The following is a 27001-nucleotide window of genomic DNA, read 5'->3' on the forward strand; positions in this document are numbered from 1 at the left end:
TAACCACTCTGATCATCAAGAGGATTAATTCTATCCTTTCACTCTTAATATTTCTGTAGATACCCTTGAGATTCTCTTTCGCCCTGTCTGCTAGGGCACCTTGTGCTGCCTTTTAGCCCTCCTGATTTCCTTCTTAAGTATTCTCTTTCATTTCTTATACTCCTCAATAACTCATTTGTTCCTTCCTGTCTATTCCTGTTATGCACCTCCTTTTTCTTAACCAGGACCTCTGTATCTCTCATAAACCAAAATTCCCTAAACCTGTCATCCTTGCCTTTTATTCTGACAAGAACAATCAAATTCAGTACTCTCAAAATTTCACTTTTAAAAGCATCCCACTTACCAAGTACACCATTGCCTTGCTACAACTTCTTCGGGATAAACCTATCCTGCGCCTTCCGAACTGCTCCAGCCATCCTCCTGGCCAGTGTTCCTTTCCATCTAGGTTAATTGTCACCTGGTTAATTGGTCACATGGGCGTAATTGGGCAGTGTGGGTCTTTGGGACAAAAGGGCCTGTTACCATGCCGTATCTCTACATAATATAAAAATGGTTAGATACATTTTTGCATAGCAGAGGTATTAAGTTTTATGAGGTAACAGCAGATAGGTGGAACTGAGTCCACAGCCATATTAGCCATGATGTTATTGAATGACAGAGCAAGCTTGACAGCCAGATGGCCGACTCCTGCTCCTATTTCTTACCTTCTCTTATGTTATCATCTGTGGGGTGGTGGGGAGGGTATTGTCCCCACATCAGACCAATTCCTCTTCCCCTCCGCTAATGCCGCTTGACCTGCCAAGCTCCTCCAGCAGACTGTTGCTTGCTCAAGGTTTTGAGGGGGCTAGATGGGGTAGGTGCCGAGAGCCTGTTTCTGTATTTGGGCGGAGGTTTAAAGTAAGAAATTAAATGGCTAAGATAGAGATGGGGAAGAATTTATTTTCTCTAGGCTTACAAGTATTTGGAATCCTCTGCCTGAGAAACCTGGGGATGTTAATAACAGAGTAATATATGAGAGGTCGAAGTACGATCTCCGGAAAGCCATCTCACATGCAAAGTGGCAATTCCAGACCAAACTTGAATCACTGAAGGATGCCTGACAGCTGTGGTCCACAAACTATGGACTCACTTTCAAGGAAGTTTCATATCATGTTCTCGACATTTATTGCTTACTTATTATTATTATTTCTTTTCTCTTTGTACTTACCGTGGATGCCCGCAAGAATTTGATAATAAATTTACTTTGAACATATTCACAGCTGAGACAGAGATATGTCTGGACTGTTGGGGTGCCATAGGTTATTGGAGCAGACAGAAAAGTGAAGCTGTGGCCAAAATCAGAACTGCTGCAATCTCATTGAATGGCGGGACAAGCTCAAAAAGCTGAACAGAAAATTCCTGCTCCTCTTTCTCATGTTCTGCATTTTCTTCAAACCTGCTCCAATGATGTTCATCTGCTTAATCAGCAAGTATACTGAAAGCTTATTCTATCAGCCTTAATTATTAAGTCTATTCCCTGGCCCCAGGTTTAATTAATGTCGAAAGGCAGAATTAATCACCTTATTGTCTGCTGCTCTAAATGTGTTATTGATGCTCAACCTCAATTTCCAGAGAAGACAACATGAGATCATTATACAGATGTCACAGCTGCCTAGTCCTGTCAATCACTGTGCCCTGTGTGGTTGTCATGCATGTTTCCACATGTTAATGCAACAAGCAGGCTTCTTCCTTCCAGTTAAAGAAATATTCAAATTTGTAAAAATAGCAATGCAAAGTCGTGCCACTTAGACCAGAAGACCATGAGATTAGGGGGCAAATTAGGCCATTCGGCCATTCAAGTCTGCTCTGCCATTCCATCATGGCTAATTTATTATCCTTCTCAACCCCATTCTCTTGCTTTCTCCCCTAACCTTTGACTCCCTGACTAATCAAGAACCTATCAACCTCTGCTTTAAGTATATGTAATGCCTTGGCCTCCACAGGCATTCTTGGCATGGAATTCCACAGGTTCACTACCCTCTGGCTAAAGAAATTCCTCCTCACCTCTTTTCTAAATGGACATCCCTCTAGTAATCAGTCTCCTGAACCAACAAGATAACTTCACTCACTTCAGCACTGAACTCATTCCACAACCAATGGGCTCATGTTCTCAGTATTTTTATATTTTATTTGTTTGTCAGTCTTTGTTTATGTATAATTTTTTCATAAACTGTATTATCTTTCTTTACTTTCCTGTAAATGTCTGCAAGAAAATGAATCTCATGGTGACATGTACATACCTTGATAATAAATTTACTTTGACTTATTTGTCACATGTACATTGAAACACAGAGTAGAATGGGTTATTAGCGTCAATGGCCAACACAAGCGCCACCATGCTTCTGACACCAACAGAGCATGCCTTTGACTTACTAACCCTAACTCGTCTGTCTTTTTGGACTGGAGGAAACCCACATGGTCGCAGGGTCAAATGTACAAACTCCTTACAGACAGAGGCGGAAATTGAGCCGTAATCTTCCGATCGATGGCATTGTAACATATAACGCTATTATTATTTCAACTTGCTGTAAGTTACAGTAAAAATAAATGAAGCAAAAGAGGAATAATGAGGCAGTGTTTGTGGGCTCACACGTTAAAAGGAAAGAACCAAGCTCAACATTGTGGGTGAAGAGCCTGTACCATGCTTAATGCTCAATGAGATAACGGCTCAAAACCAACAAACACCAAGAAAGTCCGAGCAATAACAGTAGATCTTGATATGCCATAATTTTGCTATTATGATTTCAGGAGCTAAAACGCTTATATGCCTGATAATACTGGTGTCAGCATGAAGTGATTTGGAAATACGACTTTTGAGTAACGTCCTGTACAAAGCTGACTGTTACCTCCCTGTTCATATTCATTCCACAACCTATGGACTTGCTTTCATGTTCTCAGCATTAATTAATTAATTTGTATTTGCTCAATTTGTCTTCTTTTGACTTTTGTTGTTGACCTTTGCATGTAGATTATCATTTACTCTCTTGTATTTCTTTGTTCTACTGTGAATGCCTGCAATCAAATGAATTTCAAGGTAGTATATAGATAACATTATATGTAATTTGGTAATAAATTGACTTTGAACTTTGAACTGTTCATTCCCAGGTGCCCCCTCCAGCTGTGGAACGTCTCTCCCATGAAGGGCCAGAAATCAATGAAAGTAACGTTGGGGAAATGGCCAGTCAGATCACAGCATTCGACTGGGAGCTTCTGAACTGTGTCCACGAGGTGAGTCGCCCAGAACGGGAGAGTTTTTAAAGTGGAAAAGCCATTGCACTGGGGCAGTTCCGCTCTCTCGACCGCAGAGGTCCAGGTATGAGCAGTTGTCATATCTGGGCACTTCCTTGTTGTAGTGGATGACCAAGGTTAATATTGGTTATTATAGATTGCTTAAAGGGAATCAGAAATGCAGGAAGGGGTAGTATCAAATATGGTGTATGAGTCAATTTTTAGACATTTTTAAGGAGCTTCAAAGGCCGTGGGCAACTTAACCTCCAGTGGTCATAAGGGTAGGTCTTCCAAAAGTGTGGACCACACCAGCCCATTCTGTAGTCGTAGAAGTCAGATCTCTGCCATTAACTACTGAATTGAGATCTGCACTCCTATACAAATGCATGTCAGACCTGCCAGACTATTCATAGAGAAGTTCAGGAACAAGCTTTTTGGCCCACAAAGCCTCTGCTGACCATGCTGCCTTTGTCAACAAGTCCCATCTGCCTTCACATGGTCTGTCTCTCAGTTTCCTATCTGTTCATGTGTCAGCGCCTCTCAAACATTGCTATCACATCTGCTTCCCCTGGCAGCATGTTCCCGGTACCGAGCACTCCGCGTAAAAGCACACTTCCTCCGTAAATCTCCTTTAAACTTGCCCTTCTCACTTAACAGCTATGCCCTCTAGTGTTTGACATTCCCACTCTGGGAAAAGGACTTTGTACTTGTATCCCCTGCGGTTTCCCCTCTGATGCTGCCTAAAATTGAGGTCCCAAACAAAAACTTGTGGGGAAATTTAAACATGGTTGTGACTTACACTCTGCACGTTATGGTGCTTTCCAGTTTGGTCTGCGTCGCTGTGTTCCTCCGCACCCTGAAAGTATTTTGAGCTGTTGTAGCCTCTTTACCATCACTGATACCTTCATTAGCTGCTGTGATACTGAAGGCCAAAGCACAAGTTGCACAAGTTTCAGCATGAGGCTACAGGAACGGGCACGAGTGAGACACCAAATGGACCTTCCATGTCTGAGTGTGCACAGTGCTCTTCCTTAATATATTTATCCTCTTACACTCCAGTTTTACTTTAATCTATGATGCTGTTCCCATTTCAGGAGGTGAGCCATGATGTTTCCATTTCATTGTTGGGTCCCTCCTATCAACAGAAGTAAAATGGCATCGAAGTCTTTACCCTGTGTAATTTTCTCTGTAATTTTTTTCTCCCAGCTGGAACTAATCCACTACGTCTTCCGGAATGAGAGCATTCGAAAGCGGACGGCAAATCTGGAGCTGGTGCTGCAGCGGTGCAGTGAGGTGCAACACTGGGTCGCCACGGAGATACTGATGTGTGAGCGCCTGGGAAAACGGGTGCAACTTCTCAAAACCGTCATCCACATGGCTGCTCTGTAAGTGTTCAGAGAGTTGTACTGCAGAGAAACAGGCCCTTTGGCCCATGTAGTCCATGCTGAACTGTTATTCTGGATAGGACCATAGCCCTCCATACCCCTCCCATCCATGTACTTAACCAAATTTCTCTTGGATGTTGAAATTGAACCCACATCCACCACTTCTGCTGGCAGCTCGTACCACATTCTTACCACCATCTAAGTGGTTCCTCCTAATGTTCTCCTTAAACATTTCACCTTTCACCTGTAGCCCATGACCTTTAGTTCTCATCTCATTCAGCTCAGTGGCAAAAAAGGTCTGCTTGCATTTGCCCTATATATACCCCTCAAGGCCTGTGAGGGTGGGGACAAAGAATCTGAAAAATGTAAAATTCAGACCTGGTTACATCTGGTGCCTGGTCTGAGTTGTTGCTGGTTTGACTCACTGGCAGTACTCTCTCCTTTCTGAAGCAAAAGATCACCAGACTCAACAACAGTTACTTTCCCCAGGCCGTCAGGCTAATCAACACTAATACCGGTTAAACCCCCACCCCCCACATCAGGTACTCCTCTCAACAGCCTCACATCCCCTCATGAACTGCCACTTTACAGTTACTTGTACATTGTCTTTGTCTTTTATAGGATTGTTTTTGTACTTATACATTATTTATTGTGTTTTTGTGTTGCATCAGATCCAAAGTAGCAATCATTTTGTTCTCCTTTACACTTGTGTACTGTAAGAATGGCAGTTAACAATCTTGAATCTTGAATGTGCAGGGAAAGGAGGGATATAGATTATTTACGGGAAGAGGAGACTTAGTTTAATTTGGCAGTATATTTGGCACAGGCGTTGTGGGCTGAGGGGCCTGTTGCTGTGGTGTACATGCATATCTCAGACCTATAATTAATCTATAAACTCATCTAATGTATCACTCAGGACAGAATGTGCTGTTAGATTGCTGGGGATGCCTCTTCAGATTCAGATTCAGATTTATTTATCGAAGCATATGGTGCAACGTGTCATTTGTGTTAACAACCAACACAGCCAAGGGCGTGCTGGGGAGGGGGGGGCAGCCCGCAAGTGCCACCACACATTCCGATGTCAACATAGCACGCCCACCATGCTCAGCTGAACAACACAGAACACCACAAAACACAACATACCAGGCAAAAAAGCAAAACAAGCCCCATTCCTCCCTCCCCACCCACCCGAACTATAGGCCAGGCTGTCTTCAGCCTCCAGCATGTCATTTTTTTGTGAAATCCCTGAGCACAAGCCACCTCATCAGGAATGTCTCCCCCCACCCCTTCCCTGACAGCCCTGGTGTACATTCATCCCTCAGGTAATACTGGATTAAAGGGATCAACTAATTGCTTAATGCATTGTTATCTGTGGGATATTGGTTGTAAATAAATAAGACACCATGACCAGTTACCTGGCAACATGGACAACAAATGGAAAGCAATTCATTGAGGGTTTGCTTAAGGGTTTGATCGTAGGCACTACATAAATGTAAACCTCTTTACCTCAATACAGTTGGCGCAATTAAAGTGACCTATTCAGTCAAGGTTAAAGAAAGATTAGCTTTCGTAGGTTTTCTTTCCCAACATCTGAAGTATTATATTTTTGAAATCTGTCTTATTACTTACCAGTTGCCTTATGCTAACACTGAATACGTTTAGTAATAAAGATAAAGATTTATGAGTCACGTGTACTTTGACCAGCGGAGTCCAAATATGTGCTGGGGGCAGCCTGTAATTGGCACCACACTTCCGGTGGCAACGTACTAACCCATGCATCTTTGGAACGTGGGAGGTAAGTGGAATACACGGCAGAAACCCACAGAGTCGTGAGGAGAATATACAAATTCCTTACAGACAGCGGTGGGAATTGAACCTCGGTCTCTGGCCACTGGCGCTGCAAAGCATTGCTCTAACTGCTGCACTGCCGTTCCAGCCCTCTCCACTCCAGATTCCTGTCCATTACAGCTCGGAAGTCTGTGAGAATGAGCGAGGGTGTCCTGCACCATAATGATGTCACCCATGGATTGAGTCAAGTCACACAATATCTCAGCCTGGAAGTGTATGGCTCTAATTTCATCATTGTTGGCTCAGAGTTCTGAAACTCCCCTCGAGCACACGGTGGACAAACTTCGTCACAAGGACCACACTAATTCAGGAAAGGTATCCAGTGCCATCTTCTCAAGGTGAATAGGATGGACAATATTTCTTGAATATACTAGCCACCCTGAGAGTTCATAAAGCAACAGGGCAAGAATAGATGGGACACAAGATTGGCTGGAACCAGTCAGCCTGAGATTGCTTAAAATGAGAGGCTAAGCATACATGGAATACAAGTCTGGAGATGAGGGATAGCACAAAAATTAATCTTGCCGTTTCCAGCAGATGATAATAATCATCTTTTTCAGTAACTGAGCTGGAAGGCTGAGGTAGAAAGGGTTGCTGATTGATGATAAGGCAGTAGAAGCACTCAACACAATCCTGTAATAACTAGTTATTTGCTTTCAAAAACAGACAACTTATCGGGCAGATCGCACTAAGTAATAAGAAGTTTGAAACTCAGACCTACCTGAATGCAAGGCGGAAGAATAAAGGACATTGCCCTGGCTCCTGAGATAACTGACCACCCAGTGACCAGCAGTAGTGACTCACCTGGTGACAGTACACGGGCACCTGCAGGACTTAGCCTGCATTGTAAGATTAAGATCTTAAGGTTTAAGATTAGCTTTATTTGTTACATGTACATTGAAACATAAAGTGTCATTCGTGTCAAATCAAATCAGTGAGGATGTGTTGGTGCCAGCCACTGTGCTACCAGGGACAACATTGCATGCCCACAACTTACTAAACCTAACCCTAACCTTTGGCACGTGGGAAGAGACCAAAGCACTCTGAGGAAATGAGTGTGGCCATGAGAAAAATGTACACACTCCTTATGGACGGTGGCGGAATTGAACAGAGGTCACTGGTGCTCCAGTAGCACTATGCTACCGCGCCTCTTCTGTGCATTTTATCTTTGAAGCTCACTCGTTCCGATCACAAGTTTACAATCATCGTTTATAGATGTAAGCATCCTATTAAAGAACATAGAACACTAGTAGTGCAAGCACTCGAGTTGGTTTGATGTTCTTCTAAGGGGATGTCTATTGGTGGGTCCTTGTTTGGCTGTAGAGGCCGATCTGGGATCCACATATTCTGGTGCAGTGTGGGCAAGAGTAAGCAGTTGTCTTGGTTGTTCGCTCTCTCCTTTCGCAGCTCCCGCTTGATCTCTGCAGCACAGCAGAGGTTGTTCTCGTGCAGCCTCCTCTTGAACAGATTTCCTCCAGACTTATCTATTCAGTACAATGCCCTCCCTGTCTTTAGATATACTGTTGAATTTCTTCAGGCTGATGTTATTTCCTTTTCCCACTGATCTTCCTTCAACCGGGAGTATAAAGGATCTGTTTGGGGAAGACGCTAGTTAGGCATCTGGTGATATGATCTATCCATCAGAATTGGTGTTGCTTTATCGTGGTGGAGATGCTGGTGTTGGTGCATCTGTCCTTCCAGCTGATCCTCAAAGTCTTTCATAAGGTTCTTTGGTGGTATTGCTGTAGGGCTTTCAGGTGGCTACTCTAGGTGCTCCATGATTCAGCTGCATACAATAATGTAGGAAGGAAAGACCAAAAGTTTTGTTTGGACCTGTAGGTCACAGTCTTCAAAGACTCTTGCTTGATCTTGCATAGGCTCCGCTAGCACTTACTCAAGCAGTGGTTGATCTCTGAGTCGATGTCTGATTTTTGAGGTGAGAATGGTGTCAAGGTAGGGAAAGTGGTCTACATTTTCAAGGGCGATATCATCGATTTTTACAGAGGGCTGGATGGTCATTGGCTGATATAGGGCCTGTGCCCTTTTTTTTATCTTCAAAACGAGACCCAGGGCTCTAAATGCCTTGGCAAAACATTCAGGATGTGTCATTCAGCATCTAGGCTGCTGGATACGCTGGAGATTGGCTCCAGAGTGTACTGCGATGGCGTTGTCATCCACATACTGAAGCTCCATGATAGTGGTGGTGCTGACCTTGCTCTTGGCCTTAAGGTTGAAATGCCTGTTGTCCATTCTATACACGATTGTGGCAGGTCTTGGCCAATGAGGTGAAGGATGGCAAATAGGGCGGGTGCGTAGAGAATTGAACATTACAATACAGTACAGGCCTTTCAGCCCCCAATGTTCTGCTGACCTTTGAACCTGTCTAATATCAATCTAACCCTTCCCTCCTACATAGCCCTCCACTTCTCTATCCATCCATGTGCCTATCTAAGAGTTTCTTAAACGCTCTTAATGTACCTGCTTCTACCGCCATTCCTGGAAGAGTGTTCCGCACATTTGCCACTCTGTGTATTTAAAAAAAAACTTCCTCTGACATCCCACTCCCATACTTCCCTTCAGTCAACTTAAAATTATGCCCTCTTGTTTTAGACATTTCCACTCAATCTATGCCTCCTATCATCTTATACACATTAACCTTTCATCTTCCTTTTCTCCAAAGAGAAAAGCCCTTGTTCACTCAACCCTTCCTCATAAGGCATCCCTACCTCCAATTTAAGTCATCTTGAGTGGTTGCATCCTCCCCATCGTTCTTCAGCATCAGTCACTTGACCAAGTCTCTGCCACATGGGAAGAGACACGGTTACTCCCTTACTTGAGCATCCTTTCTGTGCTTAATGACGAATGGGGCTTGGAAGTTGTCCTGCAGGCTCTGTTTCCGCCCCCCCCACCACCATACGCGCCCCTGTACTGACCAGCATCTCTGCACTCTGAAGTCAGAGCTAATTTTTCCATAGCACTTTTCATGACACAACCACATCCCAGAGACTGTCATAGTCCACGAAGCCCATCTGAAATATAGTCATTTCTTGAGTACAGGAGGCACAACAGCCAGTAGGTTCCACAGTCATCAAGGTCCAGTTTGTCTGTCTAAGTGACGTTAGACCATGAGACACAGGAGCAGAATTAGTCCATTTGGCCGATCGAGTCTGCTCTGCCATTCCATCATGGCTGATTTATTATCCCTCTCAACGACACTCTTCTACCTTCTCGCCATAACCTTTACTAATCAAATCAAGAACCCATCACTGTCCTCCTTAAAAGTACCCAATGACTTGGCCTCTGCAGCCGCCTGCGGCAATGAACTCCCCAGATTTGTCGCCCCCGGTGGAAGATGACCCAGCTTTGCACCTGCTTCCTCTGCCTGGTGGGTACCGGCTCTTACACAGCACAGCACCATGCGACCACTCACTGAAGGGCTGTGTGATATCTTCAAAGTTCTCTTACACACCAGTACTAAAGATCTAAGCCGGCAGGGTGGCCTCTTTCATCTATAAGCTGGAATGTCAGATAGTTCTTCTGAAGCTGTCATACCAAATCTGTGCAAAACATTTGTATTGTGTATGGGAGATAACACCCGATGATAACAAGACTGAGTTGAGTGTTTCTGCTACTTTATCTTAATCAGCAGCCCAGGAGATTGCTGCTGGGATACTGCTGGCAGACCTGGCTGTCTGTCAGTGCCATTGACTCCTTTAGGACAACCTAGGTTGATAGTGACCCCTGTGCCCAGACCTCAGCCAATCTCAGTCCTCATCTCTGCTGTCTTGGTCCACTAGTGCAGTGTTTAGTGTATCATTTACAGCGTCAGTGATCAGGGATCAACTCCACTGCTGTCTGACAGGAGTGTGTACGTTCACCCCATGACTGTGTGGGTGTGCTATGTTGGTGTCAGAAACATAGCGACATTTACGGGCTTCCCCCAGCACATCCTTGGACTGTGTTGAAACTATGTTAGCGCTGGAAGTATGGCATCACTTGTCAGCTACCCCAGACTGTGGTGCTATGTTGGTACTGGAAGTGTGGTGACACTTGCGGGCACATGTTGGTCGTTGATCCAAACGATGCATTTCACTATATTTCGAGGTCCATGCAACAAGTAAAGCTAATCTTTATCTCCTTTAAAGCTTATATTTGCCTTTAGGATTTAAAATTTTCACTGCCATCTGTCTTTAACAATAGAACGTGCTACAAATACTCGACAGTCGGGCAGCATCTGCGGAGTGAGAAGTAGAGTTAATGTTTCAGGTCAATGACTTTTCAGTCAATAATATAGTTTTGGATTGCTCATCTTAATGAGTATTTTTCCCTTCTGAAGTGTTGGAAAACATTTGCCACATCAAAGGTTTTGTTTTGTTGAATATAGTGAAGCTAACATTTCCAGCCCCTGCTGTTTCTAACTTCAGACATTACTTCCCCAAACTTTCTAAAAACTACCACAAAACCATGACGTTTAACAGCTGACCCAGTCCATCTTTTCCTCACTTGGAAACTCCTTTCCATGCACCTATGTACTGGTGCATACAAGCTTGACTTTGACTTGTATACAGTTGTGTTCTCTTGCATATTTTGATCAAACAAAAACAATGTGCACCTACATAGGTGGCTTATGGAACACCCCAAGTGATCTGTAAAAAGTTTGGCATACTGAGATAGTGATTAGGGTTGTCGGATTGGTTCAAGAACCGAATGGTTGAATGGAGGTAACTGCTCTTGAACCAGGTGCAGTGTTGCCCCCTCCCCGGTGACTTGTAGTGATCCTAATGGGTTTTCCCTCTTGCAGCTGTAAAGAGAAGCAGAACTTGTTCTCATTCTTTGCCATCATCATGGGCCTGTGCAACGCAGCGGTCAGCCGTCTCTGTCTAACCTGGGAGGTAAGTGGAACACAGGGCGGTGGGGGGGGAGGTGTGTGTGTGTGAAAACAGTCATTACCACATTTACTATGGATGTACATATTGTTCAGTGATCTATTAAATTTACTGTCTACCTTTGGTCTATAGTATAGAGTGTTGGCAAGTGGTTAAGGCGTTCGTCTAGTGATCTGAAAGTCGCTAGTTTGAGCCTTGGCTGAGGCTGCGTGTGTATCCTTGGACAACATCGGTGGCATGGAGAGGGGAGACTTGCAGCTAGGGCAACTGCTGGATCCCCTCTGATCTGGGCCGACATTTACGTGCCAGGCAGCACCTAATTAATTAGCTTATTTCGGCTTTTTTCTGAAAGATGTTCCGCCTACCCGCGAGGTGTTGTGCCTCGCGGCCCGGAGGTTGAGGACCACTGTCCTAAAGTATTATAACCACAGTCATAGAGTAATACAGCACAGAAGCAGACCCTTCAGCCCAACAGGTCGATGCTGACCCAAGATCCTCTCTGCTAGTCCCAGTTGCATGCATTCAACCCAAAACCCATCAAGCCCCTCCTCTCAATGCACCTGTACAGAAGCCTCATAAATGTTGCAGTAGTACCCGCAAAAACCACTTCCTCATTCCGGGTACTCACTCTCCTCTGTGCAAAGAAGTTACCTCTCAAGTCTCTCTTAAATCTCTCTGCCCTCTAGTTTTGGGCTCTTGCAACCTATCCCCTTTAATTTTTGATTCCTTTTCCTGGGTATCCAAAATCAGACTGGATAGTGACCTCCAGCATTTGAAGACTCTCTTGTGTTTAGATAGTAAATTGCAAAGGTAGTTGAGAGGAAAGTAATCTGGAGAACAGGGATTTTTTTTTGCAATGAGTGCTTAATTTGTATCAGTTTGAGCCCTGAACTCTGGTGCTGTCTGTGTGGAGTCTGCAGGTTCTCCCTGTGACCAAGCGGAATTCCTAGATTCTCTGGTTTCCTCCCAAAGATATGGGGGTTGGTAGGTCAATCACCCCTGGTACAGGAGGGTGGCAGAGTTAATCGGGGGTGTTGTTGAGCACGCCAGAGGGAATACCTGAGTAAAAGTCAAAGGTTGAATATGTTGGGACAGGAGAATGCTGAGAGATCTTATAGAGGTATACAAAATTATGAGGGGTATCGATGGGGAGAATGCATACAGGCTTTTCCTTTCACTTTTGGTGATACTGGAACTAGAGGTCATTAGTTCAGAGTGAAAGTTGAAATATTTAAGGGAAATTGTGCTGTAGGTTTTCTATGTTTCTGTGGAATCTGAGGAGAACTTCTCAGAGGTGAGTGTAGAACGAACTGCCAGTGGAAATGGTAGATGTGGGTTTAATTTCAACATATTTTTCCCCCTGAGATGTAGGAGAATGAGAGGAGATTTGATAGAGGTGTATAAATTTATGAAGGGTATAGATAGGGTAATTACAAGCAGGCTTTTCCCACTGAGATTGGGTGAGACTAGAACTAGAGGTCATGGGTTGAGGGTGAAAGGTGAAATGTTTAAGGGTAACATGATGTAAAACTCCTCACTCACTCAAAGGGCAGTGCAAGTGTGCAGCAAACTGTCAATGGAAGTGGTGGATGTGGGTTCCATGGTGGCACTTAAGAGAAACTTGGATAGGTACATGGATGAGGGGTTTGGAAAGCTATGGTCTGTCTGGGTGCAGGTAGATGGAATGAGGCAGAAGACAAGGTCAGCACACACTAGATGGGCTGAAGGGCCTGTGTATGTGGTGTAATATTCTGTGACTAATTAGTTACCAGAAAATAAGTGGGGCAGTGGGAACGATGACTCAACAACCAATCTGCTGGAAGAACTCAGCAGGTCGAGCAGCATCTGTGGTGGAATGAAATTGTCAATGTTTTGGGTCAAAACACTGGCAACAGACCTGTGCAGCGTTCAACCCAAGATGGCGACAATTCCTTTCCTTCCACAGATGCTGCTTGAACCGCTGAATTCCTCCAGCTGATAATTTGTTACTCCAGATTTTCAGCATCTACAGACTCTTGTGCCTCCAGTGGGAATGTTGGGTTTACCCTGATAGCTGGCATAGACTCCATGGGCTGAATGCCCTTCTTAGTTACAATTATATTTAAAAAATCATCAGTCTTCCATTTGGATCCTGTGTAAACATTATGTTGATTTCAAAATTTCTATCCCTGTTACCAGCTTATCTCCGTACTTCCTCCAGCCCTACAAACTTCCCATATGCCTGCTTATCTAAAATTTCAGTCATTCAATCAGTTTTGTAAATAACAAACTTGAGGTGCTTTTAACTATAGGATTATTAAGTTCCTGCAATCCCTCTCTTCCTCTGGACCAGGGGTTCCCAACCTGTGGTCTACAGAGGAGCCAGCTCCACCACTGTCTATGGTCAAACACACCCAGCAAGGTCAGAGGGCTTCATCGATCCTACCCCATCACCTGTGGTCAACCTGTGGTATTGGTTCATGCCATAAAAAAGGTTGGGAACCCCTGCTCTAGAGAAACTCATCTCTAGGTCACCCAGCATCCAGTCTTGTTTGTGGCTAGAAGTCACGTACTCTTTGCTGCTTCCTACAAAATATCTTAGGATGTTTTTCTGTCCTTGCGTCCTCCTTAGACAGCCCCTTGAGTCTGAGGAGAACTGGCTTCCTTCCTGGTTCTGTGGGCTCCAAGGTAACTGGGGATGTCGATGTGCGGTCTTCCAGTGTTGTCATAGACAGCACAGAAAATACTTATCAATAGTTTCGGAGGTGGTCCTTTCTTTCTGTTTATACTGGTCTTAACTTTGCTGCTGAAGCATAGACTAGAGGTTCTCAGTGCCATCTTGAATGTTCCTTCTCCACTTGAATCATCATCAGCCCAAGATTCCTAGGAGTTCAAGGAGGCTCTGAGAAGTTGCTTAGATCCATTCACCAGGTTCTCTTTCCCATGCAAGAGCTCAGAATTGACGTTCAGCAAGAGGGTAAGATTTGAGAATACGAAGGTTCTGCTCGTTCACTGAAACACTAGGCAGTTTGTAAAGAGAAGAGAACAGAGACTGAGTGAGGGAAGCATCTGCTGGTGATTGATTTCCAACAAAAATTTAGTAACATCCAACTAAAAATGATTTGTTACCTTGTCTTTCTGAAGTAATTAAAAAAGCAGCAAATATGGATAACACTCAGGTCAGACAGAATCTGTGGAGAGAGAAACCAGTTAACTTTTGAAATTATCGATTGTCAAGTCTGAAGCATTAATTCTGCTTCTGTCTCCACTGATGCGGGGTGTGTTCTGTTCTTAATTCAAATATTCAGCATCCAAAAAAAAAATGGAATACTTGTTTCAACTTTGTCTTGTTTGCCCCACAGAAACTGCCTGCAAAGTGCAAAAAGCTCTTCCAGAAATTTGAGAGTTTAACGGTGAGTAACCCATGAACCTTAGAGGCACAGAAAAAGGCCCTTTGGCCCAACTGGTCCACGCTGTCCTAGATTCCTGTCAAAGATTTTCAGACTGGAATGTTATATTTTCACCATCTTTGACTTTGTTCAGATGCCAGAGGTAACTCCTTGAATGTAACAGACTAGAAAGGCAGTACTAACTGAGCACTTGCTCCACCGGACAGTGCAAGGGGTGATGGGGTAGGAGCCATGAAGCCCTCTGACCTTGCTGGGTGTGTTTGACCACAGACAGTGGTGGAGCTGGCTCCTCTGGCTGAAGGAGGGTGAAGGACCCAAAGGTTCACCATCTGAGTCAGATGCTTCCTGTGGATTCACCCTCCTGAAGGACCCTCTCACATTGACCTCCGAGACTGAGACCACAGGGTCGTCAGGGGCTGTGGGGTTTTGTGAAGGAACCTCCTTGATTAGTTGGTTCAAAGCGAGCATAAAAAGCATTGAGTTCAACTGGGAGCAAAACCTCATTGTTATTTATGTTGCTTGGTTTATGATGTATGGTAACATATACTGTATGTACTTTGATTACAAAAAAATACTTTTAACTTTAACTCCAAGGGTATGCAGTTACAACAGCAGAGGTATAGTTTGTATAGTATGAACCCAGATATCATAGAGTCTTTAGGGACTGGAAGCTGCAGAGGAGGTTCACCGGGATGCTGTCTGGATGAGAGAGCATGTCTTGTGAGAACAGGTTGTGCGAGCTAGGACTTTTCTGTCTGTAGAGATACAGGATGAGAGTTGTACAAGATGACAAGAGGCGTAGATAGGTGAATAGCCAGAGACTTTTTTCCCAGGGCAGAAATAACTAATATAAGGGGGCATAATTTTAAAGTGTTTGGAAGAAAGTATAGGAGGGGATGTCAGAGGTAGTTTTTTTAAAACAGGGTGGTGGGTGCATGGAACGCCCTGCCAGGGGTTATGGTAGAGGCAGATACATTAGAGATATTTAAGAAACAACTTGATAGCCACATGGATGATAGAAAAATGGAGGGCTATGTAGGAGGGAAGGGTTAGATAGATCTTACAGTAGGTTAAAAAATTGGTTCAACATCATGGGCCAAAGGTGTCTATATTCTACGAGTCAGTGGCAAGTAGTGCATTATCATCCACAGATTTCCAGAGATCATGCGTGCTCTGGCCTTGTGGTGGTGAAGGGTGGTGATGTGCTCCTTTTTGACTGTATGATGAATTAAATAAATATGTCTGGAGGAGAAAAAATTGCACTGAGATGGGAAAGAGTATGGGAGCAAATGGAGAGTACATGAGATGGGTCAAATAGCTCCTCCTTTACTCCGTTGTTCAATGGGCTTTGGTCCTGCAGTTTAATACACAAGGAAAATCACTGTGATACGATAATGTCCACTACTGTACTCCTCACTTCCTCTGCATCTACTATTGGAATAACCTGGACATTTTTTTCTTCAGTGAAATTTAGCCTGATCACTCCAGCCAGACTTCAGTGATAGGCATAAGGATTTGCACTGGGAAACTTGGGTCCAGTAATTGGCACGGTTTTCAATTTGAGCATGAGAATTGGGGGTGGTGTTATATCTGATGGGAGACAATGAGACCTCTTTTCTGTCTACAGGATCCCTCGCGAAACCATAAAACATACAGAGACACTATTGCCAGGATGAAGCCTCCCCTGATTCCTTTCGTCCCTCTGCTACTGAAAGGTGAGATAACAATCCTGTCCCTAAAATCATTCTCATTTTGGTAATTCTGTAGTATTGAGGTCCATTATGTCTGGGGAAACTCATTGAAAGGGGTATCAAGTATCAAAGGAGGATGAGAGGTGACTTCTTTGAGATGTATAAGATGATTAGAAGGATTAAAAGAGTGGACATCCACTGCCCTTTTCCCAAGGCAGAAATTGCTAATACAAAGGGGCATAATTTTAAGGTGATTAGAGGAATGTGTAGGGGGGGGGGGATGTCAAAGGTAGGTTTTATTTACATAGACTGGTGGGTGTGTGGAACATGCTACTAAGGGTAGTGATACAGGCAGATGCATTAGGGACATTTAAGGACATGCTAGGTATATGCACGAAAGAAAAATAGAGGGCTAAGTGGGAGGAAAGTGTGAGCTTAGTCTTGGAGTAGGTTAAAAGGTCAGCACAATATCATGGGCTGAAGGGCCTGTACTGTGTTGTATTGTTCTATGTTCAAATAAACTTCATTCTTCCTTTCCCAGTAGCTCCTGCATATTTTTCCCCATTAAATAGTTTCTCATATTCTCCTATAACAGGAGGCTTTCAGCCATCAAGCAAATACTGTCTTTTGGAGCAATCCCATCAGTCCTGTGCCCCCCAGCTTACTTTCCCATAATCTATTCCCTGCCAGTCCAGTTGCTTCACCTACTCCAGTGGCCAAACAGCATGACTTTGGGATGTGGGAGCTCTTGGGAGAAACACACAGTCACGGGGGAGCTTGCAAACTCCACAGAGATAGCACCTGTGGTCATAAGAAATAGGAGCATGAATCTGGCCTGTCGAGCTTGCTCTACCAGTTAATAGTATCATGGCGGATCTGGCCTTAGAGTAGGTGAACTCAGCTCCACCTACCTGCCTTTCCCCCATAATCCTGGATTCCCCTGCTATAGAAAGTCTACCTGTGTCTTAAATATATTTAAAGAAGTAGCCTCTACTGCCTTCCAGGGCAGAGAATTCCACAAGTTCACTACACTCTGGGAAAAGCAGTTCTCTTCATCTCTGTCTTAAATCTATTCCCCTGAATCTTGAGGCTATGTCTCTTCACTTTCCTGCCTCTATCTTATCTATCCCTTTCCTAATTTATATGTCTCTATTAGATCCCCTCTCAGTCTTCTGAATTCCAGTGAGTGTAGTCATGAAGAAGTGTGATCTAAGTGACTTTCACAGTGGAATGATTGTTGGTGTCAGATGTGGTGGTTTGAGTATTTCAGAAACTGGTGATCACCTGTGATTTTCACGCAGAACAGTCTCTAGTTTATAGAGAATGATGCAAAAAACAAAAAACACCCGGTGAGCAGCAGTTGCATAAGCGAAAACGCTTTGTTAATGAGAGAGGTCAGAGCAGAACGGCCAGACTACAGTAACCCAAATAATCTTGCGTTACAACAGTGGTGTGCAGAAGAGCATCTCTGAGTACAAAACACATTGAACCTTGCAGTGTATGGGCAGAAGACAACGAAAATACACTCAGTTTCCTCTTTGTTAGGTACAGGAGGTTCTTAATAAAATGGCCACTGGGTTTAGATGATTAAAAAGCACACAAAGGCTTGCGTTTTCATAGCACCTTTCACAACATTTTAAAGACCTTGAGAGCTAATGAAATACATTTGAATACTAAACACTCTGGTGGTGGTTGGGAAGGGTTGAAGGGCTCCAGTATTATTCAGTGTCACAACATTCACATTATTGGTAATTATGGAGCATTTTCAGTGTTTATTTCCTTTCATGATTTTCCAGATATGACTTTCATACATGAGGGAAACAAAACTTTCCTGAATCAGCTGGTGAACTTTGAGAAAATGGTGAGTATTTGTATTACTGTCCTAGGATAAAACAGCACTGGTACACCCTCCTGCCCAAAGGCCTCGTGGCCAGTGTTCTAGTGCATCTACTACCCGATGTACAAATACACTGTGGACTCTCGCTCAGCACCAATGACATTACAAATTGGATAAAGTTCCTGCACACAGTACCACCTAATGTCCAAATGGACAATGTTCTACTGCATTACCCAATAGACAATGTTTGAGCATTTTACATCACCCTAGATATGCAAGTTGGCAATATTCCAGCACATTATACTATCCAATATGCAAATTGACAATATTCAATTAACTTCTACTACCCAATGTTACAAATAGACAATATTCTGGTACATTACACTCACCAAAATATAAATGGGCAATATTTTGGTATGTTACACTACCCAATGTACAAATAGAAAATATTCTAGCACACTGCAACAACTAGTCCAATATCCTCTCCTATCAGATTCCTCCTTCTTCAGCTGTTTACCTCTTCCACCTATCACATTCCAGCTTCTTACTTCATTCCCTCCTCCACCAACCCACCTTCCCCGTCACCTGGTTTCACCCATCATCTGCCAGCTTGTAGTCCTTCCCCTACCCTGCCTCTCACCTTATTTTAGCAACTTCCTTTCCAGTCTTAATGAGGGGTCTCAGCCCAAAACGACAACTGTTTATTCTCCTCTATAGATGCAGCCTGACTTGTTGAGTTCCTCCACCACTTTCTGCCTGTTCAAGTGAGCTGTGTTTTGACAGTGTCGCCCAGTTTCTTAACACAACAGAAGGGGGCTAAGATTTGAATATTACAACTTAGTCAATTAAGAAAAGCAAAAGTATTCAGGCTCCTGAAGCCCTCAAAGAGTAATGATACCACCAACTGATGGTTTGGATTTTTCAGGCAGTCACGATTCATTTAAGTATTTAGTCTTTCTTTTCTTTTTCAATCTTTTTATTATTGTTATTAATATCAACAAAATAAAATTGATACATAAATAATGGGATTACAAACATACACATTTCAACTGAACATGAAAGAATACATAAGCAATGATTACAGTATAAATGAGTATTCCCAAATCATGGACAATACAATATACAAATAAACAAGGCAAACCTAGGTATATCATAATATATAATTAAAAAAAACAGAAAAAAGAAAAAGAAAAAAAAATTATGCAGAAAAAACTAATCTAATAATCTAGTAACTAATAAGGAAAAAAAAAACAAAAAAAAAGAAAAAAGAGAAAAAGAAAAAATGGAAAAAGAGAAAAAAAGGGCTGTTTATAATATCTCACAAAAATACAAAATCATCAGTGTCGTCAACTCCGATCCTCTCAACATATATAAAATCAAAACTGGAAAATCAAATAGGCTTGGAACAGGGTCATATTACATCATATGAAAATATTGAATAATGGTCTCCATATCTTTTCAAATTTAATAGAAGTATCAAATACACCACTTCTGATTTTTTCTAAATTTAGACATAACATAGTTTGAGAAAACCAATGATATACAGTAGGAGGATTAGTTTCTTTCCAATTCAACAAAATAGATCTTCTAGCCACTAGTGTAAGAAATGAAATCATTTGACAAGCAGAAGAGGATAAATGGAGTGAGTCCATCATTGGTAAACCAAAAATTGCAGTAATAGGATGAGATTGTAAATCAATGTTCAATACCACAGAGATAATATCAAAAATATCTTTCCAATATTTTTTCAAAAGCGGACACGACCAGAACACATGAGTTAAAGACGCTATCTCAGAATGACATCTGTCACAAATAGGATTTATATAGGAATAAAAATGAGCCAATTTATCCTTCAACATATGAGTCCTGTGCACAACTTTAAACTGTATTAATGAATGTTTAGCACATATAGATGATGTATTAACTAATTGAAGAATTTTATCCCAATTCTCAATAGGGATAGTAAGGTTAAGTTCTTTCCCAATAATTTTTAGTCTTATAAAAGGGCTCTGAACGTATCTTCTTAATTATATTGTAAAGTTTTGATATTAGCCCTTTCTGAAAAGGGTTTAGTTCAAACAAATTCTCCAAAATACCTGAAGACACAAAATTTGGAAAAGTGGGAAGTACAGTATTTAAGAAATTCTTAATCTGTAAATATCTAAAAAAAATGAAATCTAGGCAAATTATATTTATTAGATAATTGCTCAAAAGACATAAAACAATTATCCAAAAATAAATTGGAAAATCGTAGTAATCCTTTAGTATTCCAAGCTGAATAAGCTTGGTCTATAATAGAAGGATAAAAAAAAAGCAAAAAAAATTTAAAACAAACTGAGTCAACCCAAAAAATTTCCGAAATTGAAACCATATACGTAAAGTATGTTTAACTATCGGATTGTCAATTCGTTTTGGCAATTTAGAAAGAGCAAAGGGAAGAGAAGTCCCTAAAATAGAACCCAGTGCAAATCCTTGTACAGATTTAATTTCCAGGTTCACCCAATGAGGGCTAAAAGATATATCCCAATCCTTTAACCAACATATCAAATATCAAATATTAATTGCCCAATAATAAAATCTAAAATTAGGCAATGCCAATCCACCTTCCTTCCTTGCCTTCTGTAAATATCTTTTACCTAACCTAGGATTTTTATTCTGCCATATATATGAGGAAATTTTTGAATCAACATTAGCAAAAAAAGATTTCGGAATAAAAATTGGTACCGCTTGAAATATATATAAAAACTTGGGTAAAATAACCATCTTAATAGCATTAATCTGACCTAGCAGAGATAAAGATAGTGGTGACCACTTAGTAAACAAACATTTAATCTGATCGATTAAGGGTAAAAAATTAACCTTAAATAAGTCTTTATAGTTTTTGTGATTTTAATCCCTAAGTAAATAAAAGAGTCATTAACTAATTTAAAAGGTAAATTTCCATAAATTGGAACCACTATTTAAAGGAAACAATTCACTCTTATTAAGATTTAATTTATACCCGGAAAGATCACTAAATTGAGCCAACAATGATAAAACTGCAGGAATGGATTTCTCAGGATCAGAAATAAATAATAATAAATCATCTGCATATAATGATAACTTATATATATCTGTCCCACGATTAATGCCAAAAATATTCTGTGATTCTCTGATAGCAATTGCCAAGGGTTCTAAAGCAATATCAAATAATAATGGACTAAGAGGACAGCCTTGTCTAGTGCCCCGAAATAAACGATAAAAGGGAGATCTTTGATTGTTAGTAAGCACCGAGGCTACTGGAGTATGATATATCAGTCTAATCCAGGAAATGAATGTCGGACTAAAATTAAACTTCTCCAGCACATTAAATAAGTATGGCCATTTAACTCTATCAAATGCTTTCTCCGCATCTAATGAAATGACACATTCTGAAATGCTATGTGATGGAGTATAAACAATATTCAATAATCTCCTAACATTGAAAAAAGAATAGTGATTTTTAATAAAACTGGTTTGATCTTCCAAAATAATTTGGGGTAATACCTTCTCCAGCCTGGATGCCATTAACTTAGAAAAGATCTTGGAATCTACATTCAATAAAGATATTGGTCTATAGGATGCGCAGTCAGTAGGGTCTTTATCTTTCTTCAATATTAAAGAAATGGAAGCTCTATAAAAAGATTGTGGCAAATTGCCCAATCTAATTGCTTCTTCAAAAACCCTGCATAACGAGGGAGAAAGAGTAGCGGAAAAACATTTAAAAAATTCTACTGTATACCCATCTGGACCTGGTGCTTTCCCAGAATTCATGGAGGAAATAACCCCTTTAATTTCTGCATCCGTAATAGGAGTTTCTAATACTGAAAGATCATCTGATGATAATTTTGGAAAATTCAATTTCCCAAGAAAATCACACATGGTATTACGATCATGAGGGAGTTCAGAATGATACAGGGAGGTATCAAAAATCTTGAAATGATTTATTTATCTCATCATGGTTAACTGTCAAATCCCCATTCTGCTGACGGATCTTAGTAATTTGACGTTTAACCAAAGCATTCTTCAATTGACTAGCCAACAGTTTACCTGATTTATCACTTTGTATATAAAAATCAGATCTGGTTTTCATTAATTGATTTTCAATCGAAGATGTAAGTAATAAGCTATGTTCCGTTTGAAGTTCAACCCTTTGTTTGTAAAGCTCCTTACTAGGAGTGATCGAATATTTCTTGTCAATCTCTTTAATTTTATCAACCAATAAAAGAGTTTCCTTCTTAATGTGTTTTCTCAGACCAACAGAGTAAGCGATAATCTGTCCATGTATATATGCTTTAAAAGTGTCCCAAAGTATTCCGCAAGAAATATCATCAGTGGAATTAGTTGAAAAGAAGAAATCAATCTGTTCCTTCATAAATTTAATAAAATCCGGATCTTGCAGTAAGGTAGAATCAAATCGCCATTGTCTAGCATTAGAAGCTGTATCCGTAAATTTAATAGAAAGTTTTAATGAAGCATGGTCAGAGATGGCTATAATATCATAATTACAACCAATTACCGATGGAATAAAACAAGAGTCAATAAAAAAATAATCAATTCTCAAGTAGGAATGATAAACATGTGAGAAAAAAGAAAACTCTTTGTCTTTAGAATGCTGAAATCTCCAAATATCAAAAATTCCATTATCAGTCAAAAAAGAGTTAATACAAGTGGCTGACTTATTGGGTAAAGTCTGAGTAGATATAGATTTGTCCATCAGAGGATTTAAGCAACAATTAAAGTCACCACCCATTATTAACTTATATTCATTTAGATTAGGTAGAGAAGTAAATAAGGACTTAAACAAAAAAGGACAATCCACATTTGGAGCATGAACATTAACCATAGCAACCTTTTTGTTAAAAAGTAAGCCAGTAATTAACAAAAATCTACCATTTGGATCCAAAAAGATATCATGTTGGATAAATGCAATAGAGGAGTCAATAAAAATTGAAACTCCCTTTACTTTGGCATTTGAATTCGAATGATACTGTTGTTTCCTCCAAAACCTAAAAAAGCGATAATAGTCCTCTTTCCTCACATGAGTTTCTTGTACAAAAATAATATGAGCATTAAGTCTTTGGAATACTTTGAAAATCTTTTTCTGTTTAATCGGATGGTTTAAGCCATTAGTATTCTAAGAGACAAAATTAATGGCCTAAGCCATATTTCTGAAATCAACCCTTTGGTAAATAAAGGGTTAACCAAATTATGAACTCATGCACCCGCAAGAGGAACAAAAATAAGGAGCGGACCCGGAAGTGACAACATCGCGGACATTTTTGTAGTTCAAAATCAACCCAAATGAAAAAACTGATATAAGAAACATAAGATTTAGAAAAAGACCTCCCACCCCCCACCAAAGAGGGAAAAAAAGACCACCCCAGCCAGGGATAGGCTGGGAAAAGGGAAAGATGAAACTAAATCTACCCCCATATCAGCAGAAGACAACTCCGTATATAAAGGATAAAAAAAATCCACCCAAACTCTAAAGAAATTATAATCACTATACTAAAACCAAACTTCTTAATATAATTGGTAGTAAAAAAAACAAAAAGAATATAATCACTAGTAACTTATAAATCGGGTTAAAACCCAAACAAACCAAAAAAATTTAAACTGTGATAAGAGATGCATTATAGGAAGAAGACAAGAGAAAAAAAAAGCGAAATCAAAAGAAAAGCCAAAAATATTTTAGAGAAAAAACCTCCATCTTAGTAAAAGAAAATACATCTTCAAAGGATTAAAAATTCACCTTCGAAGGATTAGTAATAATAACCAAAGATAAAGTACAGTGGTTGAAGTAAGTAAAATAAAAAGATTAGTATGTCGAGAAAAAACTTTAACTAGAGTATAAAATATAGAGTAAACCTACACCAATAGCCAGAAACAAAATCTGGTTTAGGAAACAAAAACCATCTTGCATGATCAAAATCACTCATTTATTAGAGATGAGAATCCGTAGCAGTAGGGAAGTTCTCCTTCGGAAAGCTTCTCGCTTCAGATGTAGAAAGAAAAACACGACGTGGAGCATTCAGAGGCGAAATTCTGAGCTTCGCAGGGTATAAGAGCGCAGGTTTTAGATTTTTCTCATAACATTCAGACATCAGAGGTTTAAAAAGAAGACTTGCCTTCATTACTTCTGGACTAAAATCTTCTACTAATCGAAAATTGTGATCTTGAAATTTGACCATCCTTACACGCCGAGCCACACAAATAAGTTGCTCCTTAACATGCACATAATGAAATCGGACAATTACAACCGGTGGTTTAGCTGAAGCACTCGGTGATCGATGCATAATTCTGTGAGCGCGATCGAGTAACGGAGGACTGTCTGGGAATACAGAAGGGAACGCATCCTTTAAAAGTTGAGCAAAGTACTTCGTGGGGTCCCCTTGTTCAATACCTTCCGGGAGACCAAGTATGCGTAGGTTCTGTCTTCTGGACCGAATCTCAAAGTCGACACTCTTGGCTGTAAGTGTTTCCACCTGTTTAGTCGTCGAAAGTAAGTTCTGCTGCAGTTTTTCAATTATCAAGTCTTGCTTCCGAGCATCCTCTTGCAAAGTTGCGATTAGAGCTTGCTGCTGGTTAACTACTGAATCCGTCTTATCCATATAATCTTGAAAAGCCTTTATATCTTGTTTAAAAATTTGTCATTGTTCTTCAAATTTTTGATTTAAAACCTCCAATAACATTTCATAAGTCAATTCAGTACGCTTAGGATCGGTCTGCTTTTTCTTCCCGCTCCCGTCAGGATCCTTCCCAGGTTCTCACCCTTTAGATCTAAGAGCCATTTCTGTATTCATTTCTTCAAAAATTCACAATAAACTCTTAAAGATAAGTCCAAGTAAGCAGCAAGAATCTTTTGGTGTAGGTAAAAATAAGTTAACTAAGGGTGATCATAGGTTAAAAAAAGTAAAGGTTATGGAGCAAATCTGAAACAGTACTCACTCCATGAGCGTTTCCTGCTGACCAAGTAGTATTTAGTCTTAAAACTGGACCCCAGAGGCATATTTTGGTCAATAATAGATGAAGCCGTTGAATGACAAAACTCTGAGACAGCTTTCATACTTTTAACATTGAATTAATTTAAGAAAACATTTCCGTTCTACTGCAGACTCTGAGTCACACAATGCAGAAAGTTCCCCCACATTGAGTTATTAATCTGAGTTATTGGTTCCAGAATGATTGTGGATCACAGGAAGGAGATAAAATGAGCTATAATTCTTTAAGACTCCAGAGACAACCCTGAGGGACACTGACATCTTTACCAGTGGGGTTCCCAGAGTGTGGACATCCATGGTAATCAGTAATATAGAGCATCCTTCTATCTCAACTTCCCTTCACCAGTGGACATGAATGCGGTGTCAGTCTGACTGATTTTACTAAAGTCTTTTCCTGAGATCTCCACTCTGGGAATTCACGGTGGAAGCTATTTGTCTGGTCCCCTGCTGACCACAGTGTTCTCACAGATTGGAAGATGATTCAGTCTGACAGGTAAATGGATTATTCCCTGGATAGATTTGACAAGTGACTTTCAAGAGCTCAAGCAATTCCATTTGCAAGTTCTCAATACTTTTTAGGCACCTGTTATAGAACAAAATGACTTTCTTTAGTCAGGTGTTATTTGTAATTTCTACAAAACTGGATTCTCAGCACTAATGGAGATGAAAGGAAGGAGAATTGATGTACAGAGGGATCTTGTCCTACTCTGAAAGTAGATAGGATGGTAACAGATGATATGCTTGCCTTCATTGGCCGTGACATCAAATGTAAGATGAGGAAGACACATTGCAGTTGTATAAAATTTTTGGCTCAGTTGCACTTGGAGTATTGTGTGCAATTCCGGTTGCCCCGTTACAGGAAGGACGTTGAGGCTTTGGAGGGGGTTGTTGCTGCCTGGATTGGGCAAGGAAAGATGTGCTACAACGAAAGATTGGACAAACTGGGGTTGTTTCTCCAGAGGGGAAATCTGACACAAGTTTATCGAATTATGACAGGCATTGATAAATCTTTTCCCCAGCTTAGGAATGTCATATACCAGAGGGTGGTGGTGGGGTTAATCTCACTTAATGTGTGGGGCAAGTTTTTTTTATGCACAGAGTGACAAGTGCCTTGAATGGGATGTCAGGGGTACTGGTGGAAGTGTTTAGATAGGGAATATAGAACCACAAGAGACTGAGTTTAATTTGCCACTGTGTTCAGTGCAGACTTTGTGGACTGTTATATAACATAAGGACTTTCCTTGCAACACACACAAAATGCTGGTGGAACGCAGCAGGCCAGGCAGCATCTATAGGAAGACTGTACTTCTCCCTGTAGACGCTGCCTAGCCTGCTGCGTTCCACCAGCATTTTGTGTGTGTTGCTTGAATTTCCAGCATCTGCAGATTTCCTCGCGTTTAGGATTTTCCTTGGTCGGGTGTTAATTGTAATTTCCACAAAGTCTGAATTCTCAGCAGTAATGGGGAAAGAAAGGGCAAACAATTGTCAGAGGCTTCCACAGTGCTTTGATGTGCTGTACTTTGTGTTAGTCCCAGTAGTTAGAACTTGGAGACCAAGCTGAGGAAGGGAAATGCCCCATTGGAATGACAATGTCACTTCTGCTCAGTAAATCAGCTCACAGGACTGTCATCAGATAACAGATGAGAAAGTGCAAGACAAATTTAATTTGCAAGGAC

General features: G+C 41.1%; 1 protein-coding gene across 2 annotated transcripts in view; it reads left to right on the forward strand.

The window, feature by feature from the left end:
• Window positions 1-27001, forward strand: part of rapgefl1 (Rap guanine nucleotide exchange factor (GEF)-like 1) — an 86646-nt gene that overhangs the window by 55129 nt on the left and 4516 nt on the right. For both annotated transcript variants that reach the window (XM_059956406.1, XM_059956405.1), the window contains 6 exons: window positions 3145-3267; window positions 4474-4652; window positions 11302-11392; window positions 14728-14778; window positions 16403-16490; window positions 18263-18327. In XM_059956406.1, coding sequence (XP_059812389.1) covers window positions 3145-3267; window positions 4474-4652; window positions 11302-11392; window positions 14728-14778; window positions 16403-16490; window positions 18263-18327 — 597 coding nt within the window. The remainder of the gene's footprint in view (window positions 1-3144; window positions 3268-4473; window positions 4653-11301; window positions 11393-14727; window positions 14779-16402; window positions 16491-18262; window positions 18328-27001) is intronic.

This window comes from Hypanus sabinus, chromosome X1 (assembly GCF_030144855.1).
Source record: "Hypanus sabinus isolate sHypSab1 chromosome X1, sHypSab1.hap1, whole genome shotgun sequence".
Taxonomy (NCBI): Eukaryota; Metazoa; Chordata; class Chondrichthyes; order Myliobatiformes; family Dasyatidae; genus Hypanus; species Hypanus sabinus.